Source organism: Tyto alba, unplaced genomic scaffold (genome assembly GCF_018691265.1).
Source record: "Tyto alba isolate M040663 unplaced genomic scaffold, T.alba_DEE_v4.0 Super-Scaffold_40, whole genome shotgun sequence".
Lineage (NCBI taxonomy): Eukaryota > Metazoa > Chordata > Aves > Strigiformes > Tytonidae > Tyto > Tyto alba.
Window position 1 is genome coordinate 5,920,551 of NW_024881316.1, and position 27,841 is coordinate 5,948,391.

The 27,841-nt window shown below is 41.4% G+C and overlaps 2 protein-coding genes and 1 long non-coding RNA gene across 9 annotated transcripts in view; 2 read left to right on the forward strand and 1 right to left on the reverse strand.

Moving 5' to 3' along the window:
• Positions 1-8,877, forward strand: part of USP45 (ubiquitin specific peptidase 45) — a 57,450-nt gene extending 48,573 nt beyond the window's left edge. For all 5 annotated transcript variants that reach the window (XM_042802902.1, XM_042802900.1, XM_042802903.1 and 2 more), the window contains 5 exons: positions 2,982-3,651; positions 5,352-5,449; positions 5,833-5,919; positions 6,377-6,530; positions 7,751-8,877. In XM_042802902.1, the coding sequence (XP_042658836.1) occupies positions 2,982-3,651; positions 5,352-5,449; positions 5,833-5,919; positions 6,377-6,530; positions 7,751-7,884 (1,143 nt within the window). In that variant the 3' untranslated portion in view covers positions 7,885-8,877. The remainder of the gene's footprint in view (positions 1-2,981; positions 3,652-5,351; positions 5,450-5,832; positions 5,920-6,376; positions 6,531-7,750) is intronic.
• Positions 5,456-14,768, reverse strand: LOC116964967. The gene is made up of 3 exons (XR_004409051.2): positions 14,558-14,768; positions 10,327-13,889; positions 5,456-5,677 (listed from the first exon to the last, which is right to left on the reverse strand). It is a non-coding gene; the product is annotated as an uncharacterized LOC116964967 (long non-coding RNA).
• Positions 14,769-15,028: 260 nt separating this feature from the next.
• Positions 15,029-27,841, forward strand: part of PNISR (PNN interacting serine and arginine rich protein) — a 28,609-nt gene continuing 15,796 nt past the window's right edge. Inside the window, exon 1 of one of the 3 annotated variants that reach the window (XM_042803627.1) lies at positions 15,029-15,179. The gene's annotated coding sequence lies outside the window, so the exon portion shown is untranslated. Of the gene's footprint in view, positions 15,180-15,597; positions 15,616-27,841 lie in introns of those variants that run through there. The other 2 variants (XM_042803629.1, XM_042803628.1) reach the window with 2 other exon arrangements.

The following is a 27,841-nucleotide window of genomic DNA, read 5'->3' on the forward strand; positions in this document are numbered from 1 at the left end:
GGTCATTATGAGAAGTGTGAGAAGTGATAGTCATTGGGAACCATTTCGTTTCAGTTTACAGGGTTTTGCTTGTAAGGAAAAAAAAATAATCTGCAAGTTAGTTCCAATTCCTGTTGCTCTGGGTTTTGCTGACTGCTTTTCTTTGGGTGTCCCTGTAGCTTGTTTCTGGTGGCAATCACAAGAACTATACTGCTGGCTGAGAGCAGGCAAGCCTGCGTCAGTGCTGTCCGAGGGCCTGGCTGGCAGCAGGTACCCCAAATCCAGTACAGCCCACGGAGGCTCTTGCAGAGTGAGAGTGTGGTTTCTGTGACCCACCTGGCCTTCAGCAGCCCCAGGGCTGGGCAGCTCCGTTCCGCCCGGCCCCGGCCCCGGCCCCTAGTACAGTTCTTTCTGACAGTAGCAAAAGGGTTCTGCAAATACTCCAGCCTAACAGAACTGGTTATTTGTATGTATTAATGTTTACGGATTAAAATAAACATGTAGTAACTATTGTGCACACGTATTAATGAAATGTGACAAAGTTATTGTCGTTATCAACTTTTTTTTTTTTTTTTTGAAATAAGCCTTATTGTCCATATAGGGTTATATGGCCAGTTAGAATCTATATTAGAAGGAGCATGGAAAAATCCAAAGTAAGGTGAATAATAGTGTTAATACCGATACACTCAAGCACAGTTACTGAAATGTTTTCAAAATTAAGAAAATAAAATATAATATGGATTCAATAAACTGGGCTAGCCAGACTAATATAAAGGAAGCAACAACTCTGCTTTCAATAAAGCTGAAGTGACCTACGAAGTACGTCTGTCTAATTGGTGAGGCTTTGTGATTCTCTGCTGCCCCTCTGTCTTTTCAGACGTGTATCTATCACTTTAGTCTTTTTTAAAAACTTATCTTCAGTGTAATATATCTGTTCTGCAGTAAAATTGCTAGTCTGAAACAAACAGTTGTTGAATTCAGTCAGTGTTTGCTGATGTTCTGTGACTTCAGTTCATCTTAAAAGTATGCTTGTGAAAATGGGGGGTGTCCTGTGAGTGGTTTTGTAGGTGACAGAGTACCTGGACACTCCTTGTTAGGCTCTTCTCCTGAAATAGGGAGCTTCACAATCTCAAGAATCTTTTGACTGCTGTTAGTATAATACCCCTGAACACTAGCAGTAATTTCAGGCAAGTTCTTCTCCCTCTTCTCTATTTACAGGCAAACAAGCTTAAGTGAGATGAGAAGTGGTCCTAATGGAAAACAGTGTTTGGGTTTTCTAATTATTTTTATTGGGATTTAATTTTTTTTTTGTTAAACTGTTCACTTACTTCTAAGTTTAAGGACCTGAATTACGAGGTCATACATTCAGTGTAAGTTCAAACCCAGTTTAAGAAAATACTCAGCAATATTTTTTGTCTTTCACGTGGATTTCACGTGGACTTAAGTTCTTGCTTAAGGTTTAAAATTGAATGTGTGCTTGAGGTCTCTTCGTGATTTGAGGCTATGGTACATATGGAAGGGACAGCCTGAACAGCATTCAGTGCCTGCAAGTTTGGCAGTTACCCGTGGTGCCTATCATTGTGGTGCCCGTGACCGGGAGCGGGATCCAAACCGCAAACAGTTCAGAAACCCTCTCCACCAGATGAGAAGCTACGTAAAGACAGTCAGTAGGAAATGCCTAAACCCAAAGCCAAGCCTGAAGTTACACCCTCGCTGCAGCTTAGGCACCTGGTCAGGTATGCAGAGGGGTATTGCCTTCCACTTAGGTTCCCTGTTATGGAAACAACCTACGAAGGTTAGTTTCTGTAGGTTGTTCTGTAAAAGCACTGATTGATAGGAGCTTAACTCATGCTCCATGTCACTTTCTTTGTTTAAAGGTACTTTATGAATGCCAGGAAGTGGAAAATGCAAGTGCAGGGCTCCTGAGGCTGAGAGGGAGTGAGCCTTATCTTAGGGACGTGCCTAGACTACCGGTTACGAGGTCATGGCAATTTTAGATTCTTGTACCTGGTATCTGAGTACTGAAAGGGTCTGTGCCCTGTTGGGGACCATAAAAACTCTCCTGAATCAGGTCCTCCTGGCACGCTAAACACACATGAAGAAAAAACATAACAGAATAATCATATAAAAGACTGAGAAGAGGCTGAGGCAGAAGTAGGAAAAGGACATGTAGTAGGAGCAGAGGAAAGGATAGAAAGAAGAAGGTGCAGACACTGATGGTTACAGGAGAAAAGGCCCCTGAAACTCAAACTGCTGAGGTGAATGGAAGGATTCCCACTGGCATCACTGGAATTTTGATCCAACTCAGATGTAAGGGAAAAAACAAAGGGGAAGGAAAGTTGCTCATTTCTTTTGGAAAGAGATACTTCTCTGGAAAGAGATACAAATGAAAGAAAGAGAGAAAATAATCATGAACGTTTATAAATCACCTAAAATTATGGAGCTTTGTGAGTTGCTTACAGTAGTTTTTCTGTGGCAGCACAGGTTTTTTTTTTCTTTGTGGAATCTTGGATTTAAAAATATCAACTTCAGATAATATACAAATTAGCAAACGTACTGCTAGGGATGCTTTATTTAATTCTAAGACAAGTGCCTATCAGGTGAGTTGAATTGTCTTCCGGAGCAGCTAAGGCCTCTGATGGGAGGCCAGGGGACTAGCTTAAACTTGAGAACCTTTTAGAAGCTGAAGTTAGATTAAGTGAATACCACTGCAGACGTGCCACCCGCAGCTGTCACAAAGTGAACGTCATTAGCTGTGGGAAGTATCGCTCCGACAGTCAGCATAACGCTCTTAGCTGGCTGGGGTGTAGGTGTCTAACCCTACACTGGTTTAAAAAGATCTTAAGGAAATCAACTAGCTTAAACATGCGAGAGATGGGAGACTATAAAATAATAGGTTTCATTTGCTTTGAATTTGTCATGTTGCAAAAGCTGTGTTAGATCACAGATCTGTTTTCTGTTTCTTCCCTACACTACTGAAATAACAACGCCATCATGTACAGAATCAGTTGAACCAGGAGAGACGGCTTGTCAGAAAAGCTTCCTCGAATGAAGAAGAAAGAAGTCCTGTTATCATGCAGAAAAAAACCAAAAAGCTCGAGCTGGAAGGTAGCTCCGGTGTCCTGTGCTCCAAAGACACGGCTGGTGACTCCGCTGTAAACGGGAGCCAGACGGACGGCAGCGAGAAGGAGGCCAGCCGCTCTGAGAGCAGCTTTGATGCAGACAGTGAAGCCTCAGAAAGCGAAAGTGCTTCCAAGCAAACAGCTTTCAGCCCGTCCAGCAACGCGTCCGGTTTGCATGTCAACCACGTAACCGCTAAAATGCCGCACAACAAACCAAGTGACAGCAACGAAGAGATGATTTCCAGCGCCATATCCAAACTCACCTTCTGTGAGACTCTAAATGAAGATAAAAAATTGAGCCGTGGAGATCCAGCATTTGGTTTAGCAAATAATTCCATGTTCTCGGGAGACAAATCCCCGCTATCCCAAACCCCTCAAAACGCTTTCCAGACGCTTTCCCAAAGCTACATAACTAGCTCAAAGGAATGTTCTGTTCAGTCCTGCCTTTACCAGTTCACCTCTGTAGAGCTCCTAATGGGCAACAACAAGCTTTTGTGTGAGAGCTGTACGGAACGGAAACAGAAGTATCAGAAGAAAACCAACTCCACAGGTAAAGTGCTTGCATCCGCCTGGACACTTTACAAAATTGCCTCTCAAAACGTGCGGTCCCGCTGCTGCCCCATTGCTCCAGCACGGGCCTCCCCTTCTGGCTAAATAGAAAACGTCTCCCCAAGCAGAACTTGCTTGTAACGACTTAAAACCTCGTCCTGTGAAGGCAACAAGACTAAGTTTTATGTTAGGACATAATCGTAGATGTAACTTCGAATGTATTTTGCATCTTTTCTTTATTCAAGATAAGTAATTTATAGGTGACCATAAACTGAATAGGCACGTTGTTCGATATTAATCTTTGCTGCTCTTTATGTTCTTTACAGTCCAAGAAGCTTTGAAATAAACACTGTAATATTAATCTCTAGCAGCTTACATGCTCAGGGAAGTAGCGTAACTAAGTGTGTAAGAGGGGCAAAAAAAGACACTTGTAGTGAAGAGGGAAAAAAAAACCCTTACAAATATTTGTAAGAATGGAGATGAGAGAACTACCTTGTTGTGACAGTGTTTTCCTCGATGTATATGTAGCCCAGGCAGACCATTAGTGTTCGCTGAGTAAGAACACAATTTAAATATAATGGAAAATAAACTTTAAAAAAAGACTGGAGGATTCTTTTTGATGCATCGTAATTCAGAAGGATAAAAACATTAAGCTCTTCAGATTATTTGTAAATAAAATACAAAGGGATGTCTTACAACAATAAAAAATTGCCCATTTGCTGTCCATTTATAGATATCTGGAGAGATACGTTAAGCATGAATAAGTTCAGAAAATTATCCTAAATTCAGAAATGAATCTAAAAATAGTATTTTATAATCATTAATTTATCACTGTTGGACTGAGAGTTATACAAGTAGTATTTTGAATCCATGGGGACAGTGAAAAATGGAAAAAAAATCAGTTCACAACTAATCACTGTTAATTTTTTTTCCCTCTAAAACAAAAGATTTAAGAAGTCACCTACTTTTACATGAAATGCTCCATCCTACCTCAGATATTTTCCTTTGGACAGGTGTAAAACCAACCAATTAATGAATCTTTTCAGTGAAAAAAATGCTGGTGGCACGTTCCCTTTTACTGTATAGCTAACCACTGGGCACTTCTGGTGAGAGCCCTGGGTTCAGTTCCATCTGCACCGTAAGGGGGACTGGAGTCCACGTATCCCAGTCCTGTGTGCTCGAGCCAGCAGGTTATGAGGCACCCTGGAGTGGACACCCTGCCTCAGACCCTTCTCTTAAATAAGCACAAAGTATGTAGTCAAAGAATTGAAGAATGGAGAATTAATCTCCGTCTTAATGGTTAGGACATTAGCATAGATAAAGAGACCTGTGCCTTCTATTTCTTGTTCCAGTGATCATCCATTTATTTCAGGTGAAATGGTTTTAACAGGAAAGTTGGGTGCTACAGTAACAGACAATGTAGGTATCTCAGTGTGCAAGCTCAGTGTACGTGTTTCTTACTTTTGATCTGATTTGCACAGACCAGGCTAAAATAATGCCCAGATTTGGCAGATTATGTTTTATTAAAGATTAGAAAAATTAGAAAAATTTTTTCTGTTACTCCACAAAATCTCCCTTGCATTTGATGACATGTACAAAATCATTGCAACACAGATCTGTTCTGTTAGATGTTTAAAAAAATACTTAAATTCTGTATGACTGCCTTCACTTTACAAATTATTTTGATATTCATAAATACAGAAAAGAAAATGGAAGGTGTCTACACAAATGCTCGGAAACAGTTGCTGATTTCTTCAGTTCCTGCTATTCTTATTCTCCACCTGAAAAGATTCCACCAGGTAAAAGGCCAGAACCCTCTTGTGTATCCCCTGCCCCTCTGGTGGACAAGCAATTCTTCAAGTGTTGTACACACCAGTGTTTGCTTTTTATATGGAGAACTGGTAGAACCGCTGCTTGAAACATGCTTACGTTTTTTTGACTGTCTAATACCTCCAGAGTGCATCTAGCCATTCAGATGTATCCAGGGAAACCTCTCACGTGTCCATCGTGCTCATGTGTAGCAGGCACTGTATTGAAAACAACAAAGACTGTTTAAATCAGTTACAATCTTACTCTTGGTTTTGGTTTATTTTAATAGTATAGTAAGACAGCTCAGCTTTAAAAATCTTTCCAGTAAAAATATTCCATTTACTGTCTTTTTTTTTTTCTTTTTCTTTTGAAGGCTGGTTTGAGTCTACGCAAAGTAAACAGGCATGTGGATTTCCCACTGATTTTAGACTTAGCACCGTTTTGTGCTGCATCTTGCAAGGTACAGGTTTCAAATCTTTGTTCTTATTGTATTTCAGCAGTTGCTGTCCTGAGCACATGTTAAACTGGATTGATGATGATGATGATGATTATTCCTCCCTTTCCTAGAGAAATTATAGTGAATGTTTTCAAATAGTACCCCGAGATAAGAACTTTAACTAATTGAAATTCCATTCATATCAAGGATACCATGGATGCTAACTAGTCTTAGTTAAACTACGGTGCCCTCATGGTGTTAGTCTATCTAACAGCATTAAGGACAAATATTGCTGCTTCCATGGTAACTAAATTCAATTAATAGACTATTGAGTATTTTTAATAGATGTATTTCACCGCTGCAAATGCCGTAGGTGTCTGTCTGCTTCTTGTAAAGTAATACTGCTGATAGCTAATTAAGACATCTGTAAAATTAATGGTGAAATAATTGATCTTTGTTTTCTGTGTTTCTGGGAATGCAGAATGTTACGGATGGTACGAGAGTGCTATATAGTCTTTATGGAATAGTGGAACACAGTGGGTCAATGAGAGGTGGTCATTATGCGGCATATGTGAAAGTCAGGACACCCTCCAAGAAATTACTAGAGCATATTTCTACCACTAAAAATGTTCTGGGTATGTACAAACAGAGCCTCCTTTCTCTGTGAGTAAAACCAAAAGCAACCACTGGCTACAGCTCCTCATCCTTAAGGGGATTTACAGCAACTAATTGTTTTAGCTCAGAATTTTTGTCGTTTTTAGGGCCACATAAATCAATTCTTTTTTTTTTTTTTTCCTGTTACACCCAGTACATGACCTACTTTTGTATTAACCCCACATAGAGCTGAGTGAATAATGGAATTTTGGTTCAGTTATTAAACAGAGAATTGATGGAAGACTCTCCTCCCTTTCCTAGTCAAAATAATATGTCCAGATGAATAATCGTGCCTGGTAAAATGTAATTATTTGCCATATTTGGTATTTAAAAATGTTCTAGTACAACAGCTGAATCTGTGACAATTTAAATTAAATTTTCTGCATATTTGAGCATTTCACATATCTTAGGACTGGAAATTATTTAATGCTTAAAAATCCAGAATACTCTGGTTTAATGTGAGCAGCAAGGAAATTTTTCATGGCTAATACGAGGTTTGCTGTTGGGTTTCTGTTGGTATGTTGAGAACAGCACACTCATTCTGATTAATATATTTTGGATATGCAGAATGAAATAAGATTCTAGGATAGAATCTGTTAGTGAATGGTTTGTGGAGGCAAGAACATGGAGCTGTCAGAGCGAGGTAAGTATATTTACTGCTTCCCTTGATGGGGGGAGTGAGAACCAAGCAGTATCCTGTCTATCCTCTGTACTGTCACTTTGCATTTGAAGGTCATTTCCCAGAAGGACAATATTTTGTATTATTTTTGAAATGAAAATCTTCCTCGGTCTTACGCTTAAGCTTCCGTTGGGATGATGATTAGAACAGATTAGATCTTTTTGTGTTCTTAATTTCACACTGGTCAGCTTTTGCAATATGATTTTTTTCCATGTCAGAACTGGTCATATGCTAGTATAACTTACTGTTAAAACTCAGCAGGCTGTACTTGAAATGTCTTAGGCTTTTTGAAAAAACATATAGAAAGCTATGGCAGTCTACTTCTGTAAGCATCATCTTCCACCAACTTCTCTTACAGTACTCTCTGACATAAACTTTTCAAAGTACAACTACTAGACTGCATCTAAGTCATGAGTTATCCTTGTGGGTTAGCAGCTTGTCTTGCTTTTTGAAATATCCACTGTGTTTGTTTGATGATGATGTGAAAGACAAGAAACAACTTCTTTTGCTTTTGTATTTCAGGGTTAAAAGAAGCCATGGGAGCATCAGGAGGACAGTGGGTGTATGTTAGTGACGCCCATGTTCAGATGGTTCCGGAATCAAGAGTACTAAATGCACAAGCATATCTACTTTTTTATGAAAGATTACTGCTATAATTCTCAACGGTCTAATTTAAAAGATGGTAGTGGTTACTTAGTTTATCTTATTTAAAGCTGCAGTGGTAAGAGTACCTGTAAATATTGTGCCTTTATCTTGTAGAGAATTTATCATATGTTGACTCTGAAATTCAGTCAAGCTATTATAAATATCTGAATGGTTCTCTTAAAGTACGCACTTTGCCAAGCATTTGAAATTCCTGGATTCATTAAAATACAGTACTGTTAGAATGTAAGATGATGCCCTAGCCTACTGAGGTTTATGGAAAGTTTGTTTTTGATTTTAATAAAGATAAGCTTTCACCCATAGTTCTAGAACAGTTGAGAATAAAAATACTGATAGCATTAAGTGCCTGGATTTGCTGGTATACAGTATCAATATAAAGTATTTGAACTTTTCGTGATCAATCCAGATCCTTCCCATCACTGGGCTGGATGTTAGCCGTTAAGATTTCTGCAAACAAGAACCTGTGAAATCATGTCACTTCCATAGGTAGTAATGGGAGAGCACGGGGCTTCCAGAATGGAGTAACAACAGCTGTCCTTGGGTAATGCTGCAGCACGCTTCCCTGATGGGGCTGGGAAGAGATTGGGAAAACATGGCTTCTACAAAGTGACAGTGAATTCTCAGATACCCAGTACCCTTTCAGCTGTCTCCAGCTGGCACTGGTATAGCAATGTACTCCTGTTTTAATATAAATATGTACTTGGTGTGCATATGTATATCCTCTGATATATATATATCCACACCATAAACCCATCAATATATATTGTCATTTTACCTACTAGGAAAGAGAATTGCAAATACTTCTGTATTTAGTAAATTTTCAACTTCATAATTATGACAATGTACAGCATATAAGCTTGTGTAAGAATACGTACGGGGTTTAAGCATAACTGGGTAATTCTGTTACTTTTGGTTCTAAACATGAATTTGTTTATCTGTTCCTGAATACTTTTCTCACAGGAGTAATAAACTAAATTATTTTTGCACGGTGTGTGTGAGTTGGACAGTAAGTGATGATTTTTGCCTTCTGATACATGTCTGGACTTTCCTTTGTCATCAGTGGAGGACAGCACGTGTCCTAGTGGCAGAACTTGTTTCTGGATCCTGTTTGACTGCCCTATTTTGAGTAGTTACTTCTAGTAATTTCTCATTTCCATCTCAGAGAGTAATAGATACATTTTAAGGTCAAAATCTGATGACTACTTTGAAGATATGTAGTAATTAATTTGTTTAATAAGCAGTTACTTCAATACAAATTACTTACGTAACAGCTCCATCCTGTCCAGCTTGCTCTTTGATAGAGAAAAGACTTTATTTCTGCTTACTATTTTAATTTGTGGAAATTTTTTTTTTGGTGAAAAAACATGCTGTCCCTGTTACTATCTCTACCATGTGTTATCACACCTACTTGCACAACTTTCCTATTCACTAGTTCTGTTTCAGAGCCCCATCCCACCTGCATTCACTCTTTTGGGTAAGAAAGTAGCAAAACCTGCCATAGTTGCATTTGCTCAAACTGCTGAGGTATATTTTATAGCTTCCACTCACACTTGTGCAGGCACCAAGAATCGTTAGGCCATGCAAATGATTATCACAACAGAGTGAGCCCCTCTTTGCACAGTATTTTGTTTTCCAAAGAAAAAGTCCTCTGCTTAGGTCAAAATTAGGCTATGTGTTTTGGCCAACACAATCCTTTTTTCCCTCTGCAGAATTGTCTCAGACTACCCAACAGTAGTAAAACTCAGAGAAACCAAGCAGTCAGCTGTAGCCATCTTTATTCCAACTAAACACACCTTAACCTAAGTCTACACTAAGAAAGAAAGAAAAAAATGTTTAGAGTTGGTTAAAATATGTTAATTCCCTTTTACCTCCTTATCTTCCCCTATCCTTCATCCACCCACACACGCCTTCCCCCTCTTTGTATATAGCTGACCAAAACTCAGAATTAGTTCTCAGCAAGTCACAGCAAATACCAACTAAGTTCCAATTCTGTGCCAGTCGTGCTAGGAGATCACAGATGGAGTGGTTTTCATCCACCTTTAAGCAGACTGACTAGATAAGGCCTGAAGTTCCTAGTTTTGCTGACTTCTGTAAAACTACTGAACACAAGTACCTATATTCGTCTCCTAGTTTTTAGCCTAGAAGTACCTCCCTGGAGTACAAAACTAGGAGAGGCACAGATCAAGATTGTTAACCTGTTATTTCTTAATATTAATGCTATTTTCAGGAAACTCTTGAGGTGGTCTTCGCTTCTCTTTAACTGGAGTTCACACGCTGTTTGTACTGCTGAAATCTTCCCAAGTGGACATACTGACTAGGATGCCATGAAAGATGCTGGCAGGATTATTTCCCCATTAGCAGCCAGGGAATGTTTCCTTGCTATGAAGGTATTTTATAGAACATGGAGAGAAAATGACATGGAAAAAAGCCAGCACCTTTGCCAGAAATAGCCATCCCTGTTGCTCCTGTATGCGGCTTCCTGAGTTGAAATAAAAAGCAGTGTTAGGAGCAACTCCAGTGAGTTCAGAGTCAGGAACAGGTATGAAAATATTATAGAAGGAAACATTCTCTAAAAATGAGGGCAAGAGGTGAGGTTATGGCTTTAGAATGAAGAAATGATGACTAAGGTGAGACGTCAGACACAATTTTAGATGCAAATCACGCTTAGTGGGTCCTTTAAGACATAGGTGTGTGTGTGTGGGGGGGTGTTTGTGGCAAAATCTGGCTCCAAAGCAAGTGATTGTACATAAATAGGCATGCTTAATGCTTTTTATAGTTCCTCATCAGGAATTGCAAGAGAAGGTCTGAGCGTTCCAGGAAAATGGGTGTACATTCTGTATTTGCTAAAATGTTAAACATGATTCTAGAGGCTATTTGCAAATCTTTACAGCTTCCCGCAACTGTCAGCTGCGTGCACGCTATTGAAAAGCTACATGTTTTCAGAATTTAACTGAAGGGCTCTAAAGTTTAAGACTCTCCTTAAAATGTCTTCTCTGACCAGACCAAAAATCTTTTTAGGCCTACAGCATCTACTCTTCATAGCGCTACACCATACCTTGGTCCCCCGCACCCGAGAAAGTGCATTAGCCTACTTCATGTGGAGCATCTTAAAAACAGCTTTCCCTTTGTCCCACCCTTCTCTTCTCACAAGGGCACCACTGTTTTCTTCATCAGCCTCATCTATTCTTTATGTTTTCAGGGTCCCTACAAGCCTCTGTGTCAATGTCTTTTCTTTCATCCATCCTTAACCGTATCATAATGTTTCCCAGTCCTATCGCTTACATTCCATGAACTACCCAAACTCTTACTGGAAATGCTACTTGAATGAGAGTCTTGCCTCTCCCTGCCACTGCAGTGGCTCTGCAATTCAGGTAACTGAGAAAAGCTGTCACTCCTGAGCAGCTCTCTGCTGACTCTGTCACAAGACAGTGCCTTTAAAACAATGAGAAAGACAGCAAAGTAAATAGCTCCTCCCTCGTCAGTAAGTAAACCTAATTTATGAGAAGTACTTGATTTGCATATGGACAAGTGGAACCCCCTACAAAAGCTTCCCCAGAGTGGAGGCATCAACAAAGATGGCTGTATCAGCTAAGGAGTTGGTCCAGATTATAGAGTCATTCTCCTCAGAAAGAGCTTTGTTATCTTTGGATTTATATAACATCTATGCTAAGCAGAGCAACAAAAATGATGGGGAGAAGATTTATTATACTAACCTATGTACACCAATACATGTACGGACATCTTGCTTGTGTAAGTCTGTTCTCCTAAGAGAGGCCTACAGACACTTAGTGGTGAAGGAAAAACAAACAAACCAACCCTAAACTCTGTCCACAATGTACGCACTGTAACTGTCTTTGTTTAATAAACGAGATGCATGCAGTCTGCCAAACCTTTCTCCCCTGTTCCCATCTGCACCCTCCGTGTGTATCAGTGAAGGGCTCTTGCTTATGGATTTCAAGTGGTAGCAGGTGAGAGTGGTTTATAAATTAATTAAAAGGCTGAAATGTCTTAACTTCACCATTTGCTTCTCTTTGGACTTCTTTTTTATACTCACACGAACTGAATCATAAAAGGACACGAAATTAATGCATCTACATTCTCAACCCATTATAAAAATCTTACTTGAACATACTAGTAACAAACTAAGATTTGGAAAAGAATAATTTGAGGAGAAACTTTGAGATGTATTAAAATGGGAACAAAGAAAGCATCTGAATACAGCTCTTACGTTAGCAAAAATTAGCAAATCCAATTTAATTAAAAAGTGGTAGCATACTTCACAAAGCAGCTTCACAGCAGCTCGAATTAAACAAAAATTTTATATTCTTCCATTTTCATTAGCCGGAAGCTTTTTTGCCGTGCCCAGTACACATTTATGCATCTGTACAAAGATTTATATATCTACGTGAAAGAGATGCCACTAATTTTCAGTGGAACCATTTCAGTGTAATCATTTTAGAATGGATTATTTTTGCTTCTGTATCTATTTACTGTGTTTTGGGATGTCATTTTGCCAGCTGTCTCAGCTGTTTGTACCTCTCCCAGTGGTGTATAAATAAACTGCAGAAACAGCAGGAAAGTGATTATTCAAAATTACTCAAAACATATTGTTTTGAAAACTGAGATTATAAAATATACTTTCAGACACAGGTCTATTAGTGCAAGTTAAAACACTTCCTTTTCACAACATTATATAAAAAGTCTAAGTGAATTTATTTGTTACAGTAAAACAATTGCAATGCATTGTAACTACTTTAGGACTACTTAATATAAATGGAATGTATACAAAGTTATAAATACTTCTGTCTTCATTGGTATTAGTAGAAAAACTATTTTTTGTCAATAACGTTTCTTGCATCTATTGCAGCTTCCAGTATTTTTCTAGTACAAAATATAAAGGTGCAGTGCTGCTTTTAAAGGAAAACAGAAAAGCATCTGAGTAGATTTATGACTTCTTAACACTTATCTCATTGCTTTGTTAGGTTAGTTTTTTGGTTTTGAGCTGTGTAACCTGGGGATCATTACAGTGAGCACTAATGAAACCACTGTATCGATGGCAGCCATTCCCTATTTAGCCATTTCACAAAGTTGAGTTCTGATTCTACTGTCACTTATGCACGGAGATAATCCCCGATATGTTCATATATGCTTGTACTTGCACAAAAGACAATCCAAGTAATCAAAAAAACCTGTTTCTAAATCCAAAATACTTGTGAACAATAAATCATTCATGTTAAAAGTTTCCTCTTGTTTTTATTCATTTACTTTTTTCATGTTTGAACTAATAATCTAACTCTGCAGGTATTTAAAAATAATATTCTTAGAATTTTACTACAGTACTGACACATTGTACACTTTATTTGTAGATTTCTAGTTCCAAATATTACTAAGTAAGCAGGGCCTTAAACACAGACTGTATTTAAAAAACAAACAAAAGTCTGATCAGTTTTCCCATCTAAGTGCTTTAATAAATTTCTCAGAACAAAGCTGCCATTTGTTTTCTATTCATTTCGTCTTTTCATCTGTGTTATGTATTATTTGACAAACCTATAAATAAAACATCCAACCATTTAGAAAAATGTATTGTTTAAACTGGATGTTGCACAACCAAGTTCACAAAGCTTCAATTTTTTCCCAACTAAAGTATTTTTTCATCTTGTGTCACAACTTCACTGCACTTGAAGGAGCTACCCAGAGATGAGTCAATATCCTTGAACACTGAAGCTAGACCACATGTTTCCCCCTGCCTTACCATGTGGCAGAGGTCGTAGATTAAGAGATCGTTTGTTCCCTTTACAAGAACCAAATTCTGTAATTCTGTGGTAAAATGAGGACCAAGAGTGGGTCTCCCTCACAGCCCCAGTTTCAGTAGCAGCTTAAAGCTTGCCCATCCCGAAGTACCAATCCAGGGTTCCAGCTCTGCATCAATTGGCGCTGGACAGGCTTAAAACTTCCAGAACACTTCTGTCCATGGAAAGCGTTTTTGGTCCAGCCACTCCTTGTGACACAAAAAGGTAAAAGTCTAGAACATTTCAGTCAACAGTAACATGTAGTGTTAAGTGCCACAATGAAATCATTGCACGAAGTAAAGCACAAGTTTCCTGAAGCTTTCAATTTTCTATAGATTTAGAAAAGTTAATTTATCCTGTTACTCCATGTGGGTATTAATGTTGCTTTATCCAATGACCAAAGAGATTATGGATGTTTTAGGCATTTAAGCAGATGATGCTAAAGAAGGCAGTGATCACAGCACTAAGTAATGTGCTAGCTAATGAAAATCTCTGTTCCACAAAAGGCAATGCAACCACTAAGTCCTTGCCTACAGAACCAACCCCCCCAATGTCAGTACGAGAAGCACTATTGACCAAGGATGATTTTGGTTTATCTTCCTGCATTAAAATACAATTATAATTTCAAGGTAAATCTCATGAGAACTTAAAAATTAATTTGGATATTCTGAATAAACTACTAGAAGAATGGTCCTGCTCCAGATATGCATACACCGACCTCACTTAGAATGACGACATGCAACCTTAAGTTACTCGTGTATTTCAGTATCACTGCCCAGAGTTACATCCACTGCACGGAGGAGCTTTATCAACTTCTTCAGGTAGACTCCACGCTCTGCCCTGGCACCGCGGATCACGCTCTCTGACCAGCAGTTACCTGTGGAGGCCGCAGAGCTGACGAGCTTCCCGCCAGTCTCCTCACACGAAGACACGCCGGCGGGAAAGGGAATCCCGGGTGCTTCCCACCGCTCCCAGCTGCGCTCCAGCCCCGCAGCCCGCTCTGGTAAGCTGATGGCGGCCGACGGAGGGGCCTCGCCGGCGGCAAACGGCGGCCGGGCCGGGCCGGGCCCCAGCACCCCTCAGGCCGGGGTCGGCCGGTCCCCCCGCCCCCCCCCCCTCCCGTCCCTCACCGGGGAGCGCCAGCAGGCGCGCGGCCCCGCCTCCCGCCCCCGCCGCGGCTGCCATGGAGAGCGGGGAGCCACCGGAACTTGTGTGGCTGCCCACAGTCAAGATGGCGGCGGCGCGGCGCTGCCCGCCGCCGGCCGCTTCCCACCGAGGGAGGCGCCGCCAGCCCGCCCTACGGGCCCTTAGCAAAGATGGTGGCGAGAGGCGTTCGCCAGTTCCCAGCCAAGGGTCAACACCATGACGCGTTTTACTTCCGGGGCAGCGCCAGTAGGCGCCATATTGTCTTGTTCGTGAAGACGAGGAGCGAAAGAGGGGAGAAAGCGGCCGCGGCGCGGTAGGAGCGGCAACGCCTACGGCGGGAGGCAGGGGAGAGTGTAAGTAGCGGGGCAGGCTGCGCTCGCCAGCGCTCCCGGGGGGCCGGCGGGTGTCGAGCTGACCCGGTCTTCCCCTTCGCTCCTCCTCGTCCTCCCCCAGCCCTGCCGGGAGGCGTCAGAGGGCGCCGCGCCGCCGTGGCGGCAGCTCCTCGCCGGCCGTGAGGAGCCGGCGCCGCCGAGATCGCCGGGCCTGGACGAGGAGCGAAGACTCCGAGCTCCGCGCCCTCCCCCGCCGCCCGGGCGGGCAGCTGCGCATGCGCGGCGGGGGGTGAGGGGCGGCCGGCGCCGGGGAGCCCTCGGGACACCCCCCCCCCACCCCCGCCGCCGCCCCTCAGCGCGCATGCGCCGCCGGGGTGTTTTCCCCCCTCCACCCCGGTGGTCGGTCCCGTTACCTGCCAGTGCGCGTGCCCCGGGGCCGCGGGCGAAGCCGCCGCGGGTGGGTGAAGCCGGCGCGCGGGGCGAGCGGGAGAGGCCCGTAGGCGAGCAGGCCGGCGTGGGGAGGGGGGGGGGGGGCGGGAAGCGCTGCCCGTGGGTAGTGAAGCAACGCCCCTCGGTGCGCTGCGGGGGGCGGAGGGGTTGGCGGGGTGTGTGTCTCCTTCTGCAGCCTGGTTAGGCGGCAACGCGTGCGCCCGGGGTTCGGTAGCTGACAGTGTCAGCAGCCCGGCTCCTGCGGCTGAAATGTCTTTGTGGAATATTTGTGCTGCTTCATGGGGACCGTAGCTATTCTCACGAATTCGCTCCCACTGGAGGGCTCCAGAGAACTGAAATTAACAGCGTCCACGCGTGTAGCAATGTTTGTAGCCTACCTGAATCTGGTTCTGTAGCGTGGCAAGCACGGGATGTTTCTAAATGGATACTTCAACAGACCACAGGTTTCTAAGCCTTTTTGCGCTAAGCACTTAGCCACACGGTTTCTCAGTACTTTTTTAGGCAATCCCACATAGTTCAGTGTTGAACTAAACTTGGATGGGATGTGCTAGGCTTTATAGTTAAGGATGGGGCTACAGAAATGGTCAGGGGGCTGGACCACTTCTCCTACAAAGAAAGACTGAGAGAATTGGGGTTATTCAGTGTAAGAAGAAAAGGCTGTGGGGAGACCTGATCATGGCTTTTGAATATATAATATGGGTTTACAAGAAAGATGGAGAAAGACTTCCTACCAGGGCCTGTAGTAACAGGACAAGGGGTGACACTTAAAACTGAAAGCGGGTAGATAAGATAGAAGAAGGAAATTCTTTACTGTGAGAGTGGTGAGGCGCTGGCCCAGGGTGCCCAGAGCAGCTGTGGGTGCCCTCTCCCTGGAAGGGTTCAAGGCCAGGCTGGACGGGGCTGGGAGCCCCCTGGGCTGGGGGAAGGGGGCCCTGCCCGGGGCAGGGGGGTGGAACTAGATGACCTTCAGAGGTCTCTTCCAACCCAAACCATTCTGTGACTCTGTGATGTGCTACCCCAGCTGACCTCTACCAGGTTTCTGAAACACATTAGTATACAGAGTATTCAGCACCTTGGTGGTTGTTCATTTCTTCTCTTAGTGTGATACCTGTAAATGTTTGTATGCAAACAGTCTTTATTGGAAGGTGTGGGATACAGGGAGCAAGGGATGCTCTAAAGGAATTGTTTTAAGGCAAAGGGTCAGATTAAAGATGAGGAATGGCAGTCTTCATAGCATTGGGCATGTCTGCCAGCAGACAGTATTCAAGCATCATTTTACAAGGACGGAGTTACAAATAACAGTCCAGTCCAACTGAGTGGCTGTATCGTGTGTAGGAGTGAGAAGCCCCTTTTGAATTCTAAAGTCAGGCCTCACTGAGAGATGGTGCCTATAGCAGAGGTGACAGATGCTGCAGCTCCCCCTGATTGTGGAACACAGGGGAACTGGGAGCCTCGGCTTTGTCCAGGGTCAAGTTGCTAACATTACTGATAATTCAGTGACAAATCAGAAGACAAGCTACTGATTTCTAATTTGTCCGAGGCAGCAGCAAACCTCGTGTCATCTCTACTACTGCGCCATTACAAGACTTCCTATATTGTCTTTGTCCCATGTGACAGGCAAGCTCCGGCTCTGAAAGAGTGGTTTCTCAGCTTTTGGGCTCAGAGGCATTGCCTGGCAGAAGAGTCCACGAATTTAGCACAGTTCCACAACTTTTCAGTGGACGACTCGCCATATAATTTGTAGTGGTAGAGAGGGGTCTTAACCGTTTTTGATTTTTCAGTTAACTGCAGGATTATGCAAAAGCATTATGGAAACAGGAGTGTCCAGTCTCCCTTCTTTTCATGACTGAGGTACAAGATGATCATAAGTTGGCCTTTGGCAACAAAGAGTACTGTGGGTAGGTTTTATTAAATGTTCTTACTTTCATCTCTAGCTGATTTATCTTCCTTAAGTGATAACTGTTTTTATCATTGAGGGTAATATCTGCTCATGACCAATGAGGAATAGTTGTTTGTTTATTTAGCTATTGGTACTATTCGTTTTTTGTACAAAGCATGGTCATCAAGGAGGAAGTTGTAGATGGAGAGTTCAGAAAGAAAATAAACGCTGTGTTATATGGCTAATTGAAAATCTAGCATCAGGTCTTCTAGTGGAATGATAGGTGCAAAAAATAATCAGATCAGACTTTTTTTTTTAACCCCCTCCAAACCTAACAGAAGTTTGACTCAAACCACTTAAGTTACTATGATGTTTCTGTGATAGTAGATGTTTTAGCAGTGGTTTTGGTGCTTTATGATAATCAAAGCATGTGTTTATTCTTATGTCTTCAATATACAAAAAATAAGTAAATGATACCCGAGTTGCCAGTATCTGGTCCTTTTGTTCTTTTGAAAGGGTTGGCTTCAACTCAGTGGATATGTGGATTTAAGTTTAAAATAACAACCCTTGGAAGCTGTGCTGCTTGAATGACTCATGAAGAAGTTTTCATAGTTTTCTTTTTTTTTTTTTTTTTTTTTTTTTTTTCATTTGGCCTTTGTTCAGCCTACTTCATCTTGGTGGCACTGTAAATATTAGTCAGACATGCTGATGTGTGAACCAGGTTCTGGAAAACTTTGTAGATACCGAACAAGCTGTTTTCTTCAGTTCTTTTTCTGGTTTTGTATTCTGGATCTTGGTTAGGCTTTGTGGAAGCCTCTGTTCTTCAATTTGAGAAAGAATAGTTCTGATGTTAAAAAATGTAGTGGAGTAACTGAAGCTGACTTCTGGCATTCTTGTGTGACACAACTGTAAGTGGGCTGGAAGAATTTTACATGTTTTTTTGACTGGACATCTTGCTAACAGATCCCAGAAGACACATTGGTGTAGCTTTTGGTTCTCAGGAAGAGAAAAGATGCATAGTGTCTGGGCATTAAATACTTGCAACAATTTAGGGTGATGCCCTAGGTGATGTGTAGAAGTCTTTGGCCAACTGAAAGTGTGGTGGGTGAAGCAGTAGCAGTCCAGGTAGTTATTTTAACTTTTTTTTTTTTTTTAATTGCAAACTTAACTCATGCCATAAATGCGCCATTCTCTAATCAGCAGCTGAATATAATATAGTAATAAATACTAGTTTTCCCAAATAAAATGGAAGCTGCTATGTTTTTGTCTGAGTGATGGTATGCATTTGTTCTGACTCTGGGTGTCTGTGTGTCTGCAGCCCTTCTGTAGTAACTCCTGGAGTTCATTCCTATGTGAGTTCGTAGGGTGCAGTACTTTTCCATGCTCCCAGGTCTTTTCAGCTGCAGAGGTGTTCTGACTTACCTGGGTCTCCCACATTAAGACCACATGCTGATGATTCTTGTGGTAACCTTTCTGCATTGAATTTTTCTTCTTGGTAGAGGGGCTCCTCTGGGTGTGCAAGGCCATTTTTCCTTTGCATCTCTCTTTTTCAGTCACACCTGTTGTGTACAGATTCTTACAGTAAGGTATTTTTTATTTCGGTGACACAGTCGTGGAAGAAGAGCTCAGTTTACATTTCCATCCAGTTTGGAGTACACTGAGGTAGATATTCTTGGAGTTTATACAGTCTGTGTCTTTTACTGACTTTGGACATAAACTTGGTTGGATGTCAATAATAGCATGGATGAGTTGCTCTATGTAATTCCTTGCAAGAAACATGTGAACTGTTGGGGTTGTATCCCTACAGTACATACCCACTAGTCCTTCCAGCCTCATCAGTGATGTCTATGCTGTCATGGCCCTGATGAAGCAATAGCACAGTGGGAGGAAGGGGACAAAACGGCTCTCTGGCAACACTGGTGAGCTTGAACTCTCAGTGGCATTCGTCTGATTCCCGTCTTTCTACTAGCTGCTTTGCTCTAGGTGTTGTGAATGCAGTGTTAGATTTATCCTGTGTGCAACTGAACAGTGCCACAAAATTAATCATGGAAATTCACCATAAACCTTCAGTCACTGTGCTAAAACTTGACAGGGTCAGTATCAGCTACCTCTAATGAAAGGAAAAGACCTTACATTGGAACAAGGCACTCGCACAAAAGATCAAGACATGAGGCTGTAGATTTCAAGGACCTCTGCTTCTGAGAAGTCTCTGTTTTCTTTTAGGTCCATCTCCAGAGCTTAAGCTTATATGGTACAGAGAAGCTCTGCCCACAAAGGATGCTTTTGAGATCCTTCTCAAGGTGTGACGTGGATGGCTCCCTGCAGCGCAGGAATTCCACAAAGAGCGTCAGAGACTGATGTCCCTTTGCTGCTTGTGTGGTCTTGAGCTCATACAAAAAGATTACCTAGCTAATGACACTAATTATTTAATACTGATTTGTTTTAGAAACTAGTATTTGCAGTTTGTTACAAACCAGGTCTCCTACCTCTTGGCATCCTTCCTTTCAGCTATTCTGTAGACCTAAAGATAGTTTAAAAGTAATGGCCACAATGTCAGGTTATCTGAGAGGAGATGGAACATCTGGGGTTTTACCTATCTATCTGACCTACGAATGGAATATGAAAAAGAGTGTGTTGTCTTTAAACCCTCTGGTCCAAAGACTAGCTATGTAGGGGTTCTCAGAGTATGCATGGCAGCCTGCAGTTTCAGCTTCTTTGTTTATTTAGATAATGGATACTTCTTTGCTAAAATGCAGTGCCTGTTTGGAGGGCCTGCAAGACAAGATCTTTAGTCACCAGAAGAACTTCTGCAGCTATGTATTAGAGCTCAGATTGCAAGTAAAACTTGTCAGGCCATCTCATGTCACATATGGACCTGCTGTTCAGGGATGATGAGTAACATCAGAAAGGTGATGCAACAGCCTCTGTTCTGCGTCAGAAAGCATTTGTTTGTTGTCTCTGGTTTTGTAGGCTCCAGAATCATCTGTCATTAGTCTACCTGTCTACAGGGTTGAATAAACTGGACTACCAGATTGTGTCCTGGAGATCTGGTCAGATGATGTTGATGTCTGATGTAGGAGTTCCTCATTTTGATCTCTTCAGATCCTGACACAGCAAAAGGTGCCTGCTACTTTCCTCCTAGGGACAGCTTGAGTCCTAGGCTGTCTCCTGATTTTGTGGAGTTGAGGTAATCTTGCTTCTAACAAATAACTTAATCTTCCGAAGAGTAGTTGTTTTTCATTGCCAAGATATTTCGCTTCCACAAATTTCCTGGGTCAGGCCATTCAGGATCTCCAGGTCTCCTCTTCTGCAGAAGCTACTGATACGTAAGGTGTTCTGCGTAGTTTGGATACTGTGCAACATTCATACTGGGGAGAAGTATATAGTCACAATGACTATATGAAGAGGTTCTTAGAAGGAGCAGGAAAGTCTGCTAGGTGTACTCATCTGGCCAACTAGGTATGGTTAGCTATCTTCCTGATGCTCTGCTGGAGCTGAGCAAACTTTGTAACTCTCTGTGCTTCTTGTCTCTGACTAGCTGCATGGATTGGAGCAATTCAGATTACCCATTCGAATCTATTAAATGTGATTTAGGGACAGGTCTTGCTTATCTTTCCAATGGAAATTTCTTGTTATTTTTCAGTTCTGTTGCAGCCAGTGTCATAAGGCACGTAAGAAAATAGTATCTTCAGGATAACAAGTGGGCTTTGTCTTTTGACATTTGCAGGACTGAGCCTCACTCCCTCAAACTGCTGCTCTCCTGTGTTGAGAGGTCTGAACGTAGTTACCTCTGCACAAGCACTGTTGAACTGGATAACAGATTTTATGAGCTTACACTATGAAACTGCCGACGTAGAGTTGTCTGAGGAATCTGACCAAGTCTGTTAGAGCTCAAGTTCTGTTGGGGGCCTTGTCTGAAAAACGGGCCCATCTTTGACATCAGTGGGCAACTAACTACAGGGGCCTTCACCAAACACTGTGCCATTGGGAAATCATCAGAAACCATGCTCTACTTGACAGGGTGCTATTCCCATCAGTGTGAATGTCTGTAATTTGCTTCAGGGTAACTGTGTTCTGTGGAGAATGCTGGGGGGAGTCTCCCAGACTTAAAAGTGAGCATATGAATTATCCCTCAAAACTCTGGTTACTGGTAAGTAGCTTCCAATTGTATACTTCTCAGTGTGTGTGGTGTCTGAACACACCATACAACTGTATTGGAATGTAACTTATTTTGTGGACAAATGGGCAGATTGAAGGAGATGCCCCTTTTCTAAAAGGACAGGTTAACACTGAGATGTAATCTGTAGCTGAGATGCACATCACAGTCAGAGACAGTGGAAAGGTGCCCTTTAAAATATCTGTTCTTTCTATGTCTTAACCTAGCTTTTTGTTGGGCGAAATACTAAAGTATAGTAGAGGCTTTGACACCAACTTTAAATTTTTCTCGGTACTGTTGGCTCTCAGAGGTTGCTGTCTGCTGGGGATCAAGGTAAGTCCTATCTATGCCACTATGTCAGCTTTTATCACCAGCAGGGGAGCTTTCACCAGCAATTGTCTCAAAGGTGGCATGTTTTAGTACCAGTAATTTTCTATAATAAAGCTTCAGCAGATCCTGCCTTTGAGTAAAGTTTCAGTAGGTCTAGCCTTTGAATAGGAATCTTTTTTATTTTTTTTTTTTTATTTTTAAACATACAACAGAACATGTTTCAGAACATGTCTGCTCTTAAAAACTAGCAGAATTTTGCGATACCACATTAAATTTTCATAATTTATTAAGTACATAGGACAAATGAGATGTGAATTGACAGAGTGTTTTTCCCATGTGACCATCTTTCTGTATAAAACAAAAAGAATCCTGAATTGGCTTCTGTTTCTTCATTGGTAAACAGATTTTTAATAGATTCAGGTTCTTGTTCTGTGATCTGACATCAGGGAACGGCTCTTGAAGCACCAATAAATGTTCTTTTGTTTATTTGTGTTTGCTAGAGAGAGAGAAGGCAGAAAGCCTGTATCCAGTTGAATTGGAGGGTAGAACAGCTAAGTAAAAGAACCTTAACCCATCATCATAAAGGAGGGTAGTATCTGCATTTTCATTTGCAAGTTAGCTACCTGTAAAATGGATTCATTCTTTGAACCTGTTTGCTTTTCAAAACCTGTTGTACACACTGGTGACATTGGAGCCAGTGTCTTAATGACTTCTCAGTTGATGTATTCCTCTGTTAGTGTCTTGCTGATGTTTGAATTTAGTAGATTTTAGCCAGTATTCATCTCCTCCCCCCTGCTTTCAGTGGAAAACAAAGCTTATTTCACTGTGATTTGGATGCTCTGCTATGTGTTTGGCCTTGTGTTGCTAGTGGGAAGTAGGCATAGAGCTGTCCATTGTGTTAGGTGAAGCCTCTTTCTCTCAGGTGATGCTGATTTGGGAACTTTGTAAGAAATTAAAACTCATTTATAATTCATGCGGCAGTATCCTAGGTTAGTTTTGACAATGCAGATTTTTAATTAGGTCAGAGAGCACCTTGATTCTTTTCTCCCTTATTACTACTTGGTGTGTCTCAGGAAAATAATGTTTGCATCTTGTCATGTACATTAGTACAAGAAGCATCAGCTGTTTCAAGCCTGTAAGTTACTGATTTGGTGGGGGAGAGACACTGTTTGTTGGTTTTGGGTGTTTCCCCCCCCCCCAGCCCAGTATTGGAGGTGAATCCTTTGCAGTAAATTTAAGATTACTGAGGGCATGGGTTTTTTGCTGTGTTTTGTGAGTTCTTTTAGAAGTAGTTTGTCTTTCCAGTTTATGGCACTGAGGTTCAAAAGTGTTGTTTTGGTATCTCTCACATTGGTTTGTTCATTATCGTAAGGCTTGCCTTGGCTGTTTTTATTTTTGATGTCTTTAAAATAGCATCACTAGAAAAGGAAGATGTCAGTGATGTCTGATGGGAGAATATTGAGATTATGTTGAAAAGTTCTTATGTACTCAGTAAATTTTCACAAGCAGTATACTAAGTTACGTTACTTTTATGTAAAAAAGAATAACATCAAATAGTCTACATGCATGTGATTTAATAGATGTGTCTGCTTATAAAGTTTATTTAGTTATCCTTTTGTTATGAGTCGTCATACTCTAAGAGCTAAAGCCAGTTTGCCATTGACACTTAAAAGCGGATGAAACTATTAAACACTGCAGTGCTTAGCAAAACAGTTTGTGAAGACAATAAATCACCTTTAAATGCCTGTAGCCTCCTTGTAGTAAGTGAGAAAATTTGACATCAAGTACCTTTTTTTGTGTTTACCTTATACCAGTTAGTGAAAACTTGGAAAAAGTGCAGGAAACCAACTGGGGAGCAAAAAAGCAAGGAAGTCTGTTCCTCAGAAAGAGATGGCATCCTGCTGTTTCAGGTCACGATATAGATAGAGACCTTAGAACAAACCTCTTCTGTTCACTGGCTCTGAATAGTGCGTATTAAAAAACATCGTTCAGTTTTCAGTACTTAAAGAATTGGAATACGTGTGGTCTTCTCTTCTAGCCAGTATATTTTGAGGTTAGTTTTATAAACATTTTAAGATGCTAATTGTGTTCCTTCCATATCCTATTCCTGTTTCTGTCCAAAAAATAGCACAACAGCAAAGGTTACTTGGAATAAATAGAAAATTAGAGGTTGGTTTGGCCAATTTTCACATCATATTTGAAAAAGGGCTTTTGCGTATACAGTTCCATAAAGAAAGTGATGTAATTGCTTAAGTATTTGTGTAGTACATATTTCTGATGAGTAAAGTTTTTATACTGAATTTGGTAATAAATCTATGTACTTCAAAGCCAGCATGACTTATAGTTGCCAACCGATGCAAATCAACATTTCTTCAGGAAAACAGTGGAAGTACAGAATTAATACAGAATTAAAAGCTTTCAAATACAGTTCACAAACTAAAATCATCAGTTTCAAATGGCAGTGATTTTAAATCGGTCTACTCCGGATGGCATAAATTGAATTAACAAAACGTTGAAGTTCTTCAAGGTTTTACACAGTTGTTGCTGTCTTAGGACACTCCTGTGCATCAAAATAGAATTCAACTCCCTGTCTTGACCTCTTGCTTTGCAATTCCCCACCTGATTTCTCTCCCCAAAATAGCAATAATAAGGTGAAATAATCTCCCTGGGGTAAGTTGAAGACTCTAGGCCATATTATATTGCAGAGTGATGGAGAAGTAGCTACGTATGCTAACAACTAAAACCCGACTGGGTTTTTTGCTCTGGCCCTGAAGCCAGATGGCACTGCATGAAAGTCTCTGACCTTCCAAACCAAAATGGACACGTGCTAACTGCCCACTGCGTCCTGGGGCCATGGTGACACCCGAAACATGTTTGGGAGCAGGCCAGAGGAGTGCTAGGTGCCCTGGGTGAGTGCTGCTCTGTACTGGGGAGATGGTGGAGTCCGTTGGCAGCGCTTCACGTAGGGGCACAGTCTTGGCCTCGGCACCCCAGGGCGTGTTAACTTGTTGAGAGGGCAGCCAGGAGGGGAACGAATGCGGCTGCTGCTGCCTACAGTCACTGCCTGTGTTCTCTGTCTCTTCTTTGCTTTTTCAGGTGCCAATTGATATAGCTGCAGAATGATTTATCTTCCCCACAAAAAAGTTGAATTCGTTTATTTGAACGCCTTGCAAAATAGTAAGGGAGTTCCTATCTCGGGAGCAGGACATACAGAGGAGTTCTGGAGGCATTTTTTACCTTAGACCTTCTTACACTCCAAACTAGTGCTTCAGTTTGTCCGTAGTGAGGCTGAAGGCCTGAGAATAAAGAAAAAAAGGCTAGAATACTAAACATTCTTTTCAGTGCAGAATCCATGAGAAATTGATAACTGATAAGCATTTTAACAGGCACTCAAGTTTTTAACAAGCTAATTGTGTTAGTTGGAACATGTGAAAAAAATTCAGAAGATTTTAGGACAGAGATATAGCCAGTCCAGAAAAAAATCTCACAGTAAAAACTGTGTGCCAGAGGTTCCAATTCAGTTGAATTTGTACAGGTGCTCTTAATATTGTTGCACTTCCATAAGATAAATTGATATTTCTTTAACTGAAAATTTTTTTTTTTTTTGGCGTTCGGTTATATGCAAACCTGCCTGTTAGATTATTGGTGAAACAACTTAATCTTCTACATCTTCTGCTGAGTTTATTTTAGTGAAATTTCACAAACTTTTTCCAAGGCATTACATATTTAGGTAAAAGTGCTGCCAGAATTACTGAAATTTCTATTATTGCTAGTGTGATTTAACAGTTGGAAACAAAGGGAGTGGCACTGTGAGGCCGTGAAGTATTTTGATGGCTAGTGGTTATCTTGAACCACAGTCGTTGCAACTTTCTTTTAAGATGTGAACAAGTTTATTTTGACAATTGAAAGAATTTGGATTCTGGATGGAAAGATGAACTGAGGGGAGGAAGAAACAACTACTTACCTTTTTCTTATTTTAGAGTGAAAGTAGTATGGGAGGTTACTACTTCATACTTTGTGTATGAAATATGTATATATAAATACTGGGAGAGCTGGGTATGGCAGGCCCATCTTAAATATTGCGTTAAGTACATTATTAGCCACTCTTACACTCAACTGGTATAAGAAAGTTTATTTCCTAGGTACAGATCAAAATGTAAAAAAAAAAAAACCAAAAAACAAATCAAATGAAAAAAACCCCAGCCCCTCCACCCCAAAATGACACTCTCTTCACTGGTTATAAAGATACAATTGAAATGGAAAAAACCTCTATACTTAACTTGTCAAGAAAAGATAGTGAAAATAGTAAAGTAGGTTTCGCCCAATACCAAAAATATTATTTACTTACTTATTTCCCAATAGTGAAGTAGGTTTTTCCCTGTTCCCAAAGTTGATCTGTCTTATTTAAAGCTCCCCAAAAAGGTATTGGCAACTGAATTTTTCCAAGCCATACATCTATACTTTTTGTATTGGCGTGAATGTAAGTGGTCTTGAAACAAAGATGACACACAGTTTTTCAGATTAAAAATAAAATTTGTCAGAAGTATGCCAAATATGAGCTGGCATTCATCTCTGCATGACCCAACACCCCACAATGTTACGTACAGCTGCTTTTGTCGTGCATTTTTGTAGTGTGATGCTCTCTTCCTATGCAGTCATGCAGTTATTTGTATGAATGTGTAAGCGCTAAGCAGGATCCACTCTAATTGCTCTTGGTCTGTCTGCTGAAAGCCGGCTCTGTCTGAAGGGCTGCGTGTGTCCTGCTCGGTAAGAAGGGTTGGGGTTGCAGTCCTGGCTGGCCACCCGAGTGGCACCGGCTGCTTTGAGCTAGCTTCCTCTGAAGCAGACAGGCTTTATTCATCTATTCTGTATCGCACTTGGCTGTGAGCCACGACTGGGTCTTCTGTGCTGCTCCTGTGACCTGAGGGAATGAGTTGTTCTCTGTTTCTTTCAGTTTGGGGTGTTTGAAACAGCTGACACGGGTGATGCTTGTTCAGCATGAAATGCAGGATTGTGTGTCGAGTGGCATGAGGATACATTCGTTGAGAGTGGAAAGCCTGCTGAGAAGTTGTTCACAGACTGGGTAGGACAGAGGGAGTCATGCTCAGTGCAGCCTTCCCCATACTGGTGTTTGGGAACGTGAAGTGTTCCCAGAGCTGTGCTCAGGCTTTGCCTTCAGAAAAGCTGTTTTGAGCAGTGTAGGTGGCTGCTCTCCCGTCCTCCATGTGTAGCCGGTTGGGTGTACGCAGGAGGTACAAAGGCCATTACAGGCATACCTGCTTGGTACACTGCTGTGCCTCATCAGATCCTTACAAAGCTGGTCCTGGAGCTTCACTTAAAGCAGGTTGTGGAGCTCCCGTGCCATCAGGTCCTAGGGTTGCTGTTGCCTGCTCAGTGAGGATACGTAACATGGCACCAAAAACTGTTTCTCGTGATTTTAAGGGACCATGTGGTAAATACACAGTTATGCGGCGATTCATTTTTTTTTTTCTTTCTCAGACTTGAAGGCATAAATTATTTAGGAATTATAATGAGCCTGTACAGTGCATAAAATGCATGCAGACATCGTCTTGTACCTGTGCAGTTCTGCAGTGCAATCATTAACAATGTGTTTTACCATTTGGTGACTTTCCTTTGTCTTGCTTAACAGCCTTGCATGACACTTGTTTAGAAAAATACACATCTTTTCCCTAAGAAACAGTCAAGGATATAATTTAAGTAATGTCTTTTATACTTTGACTTACTTTAAGTTGCATTTATTGTCAGATGAGTTCTTGTCTTACAAACTTGTCATATCTCTCCTTGAGCATCATTCTGTATTTAATTTCTTTGAGAAAATACGGAGAAAGCATACTAGACTTCTGAAAT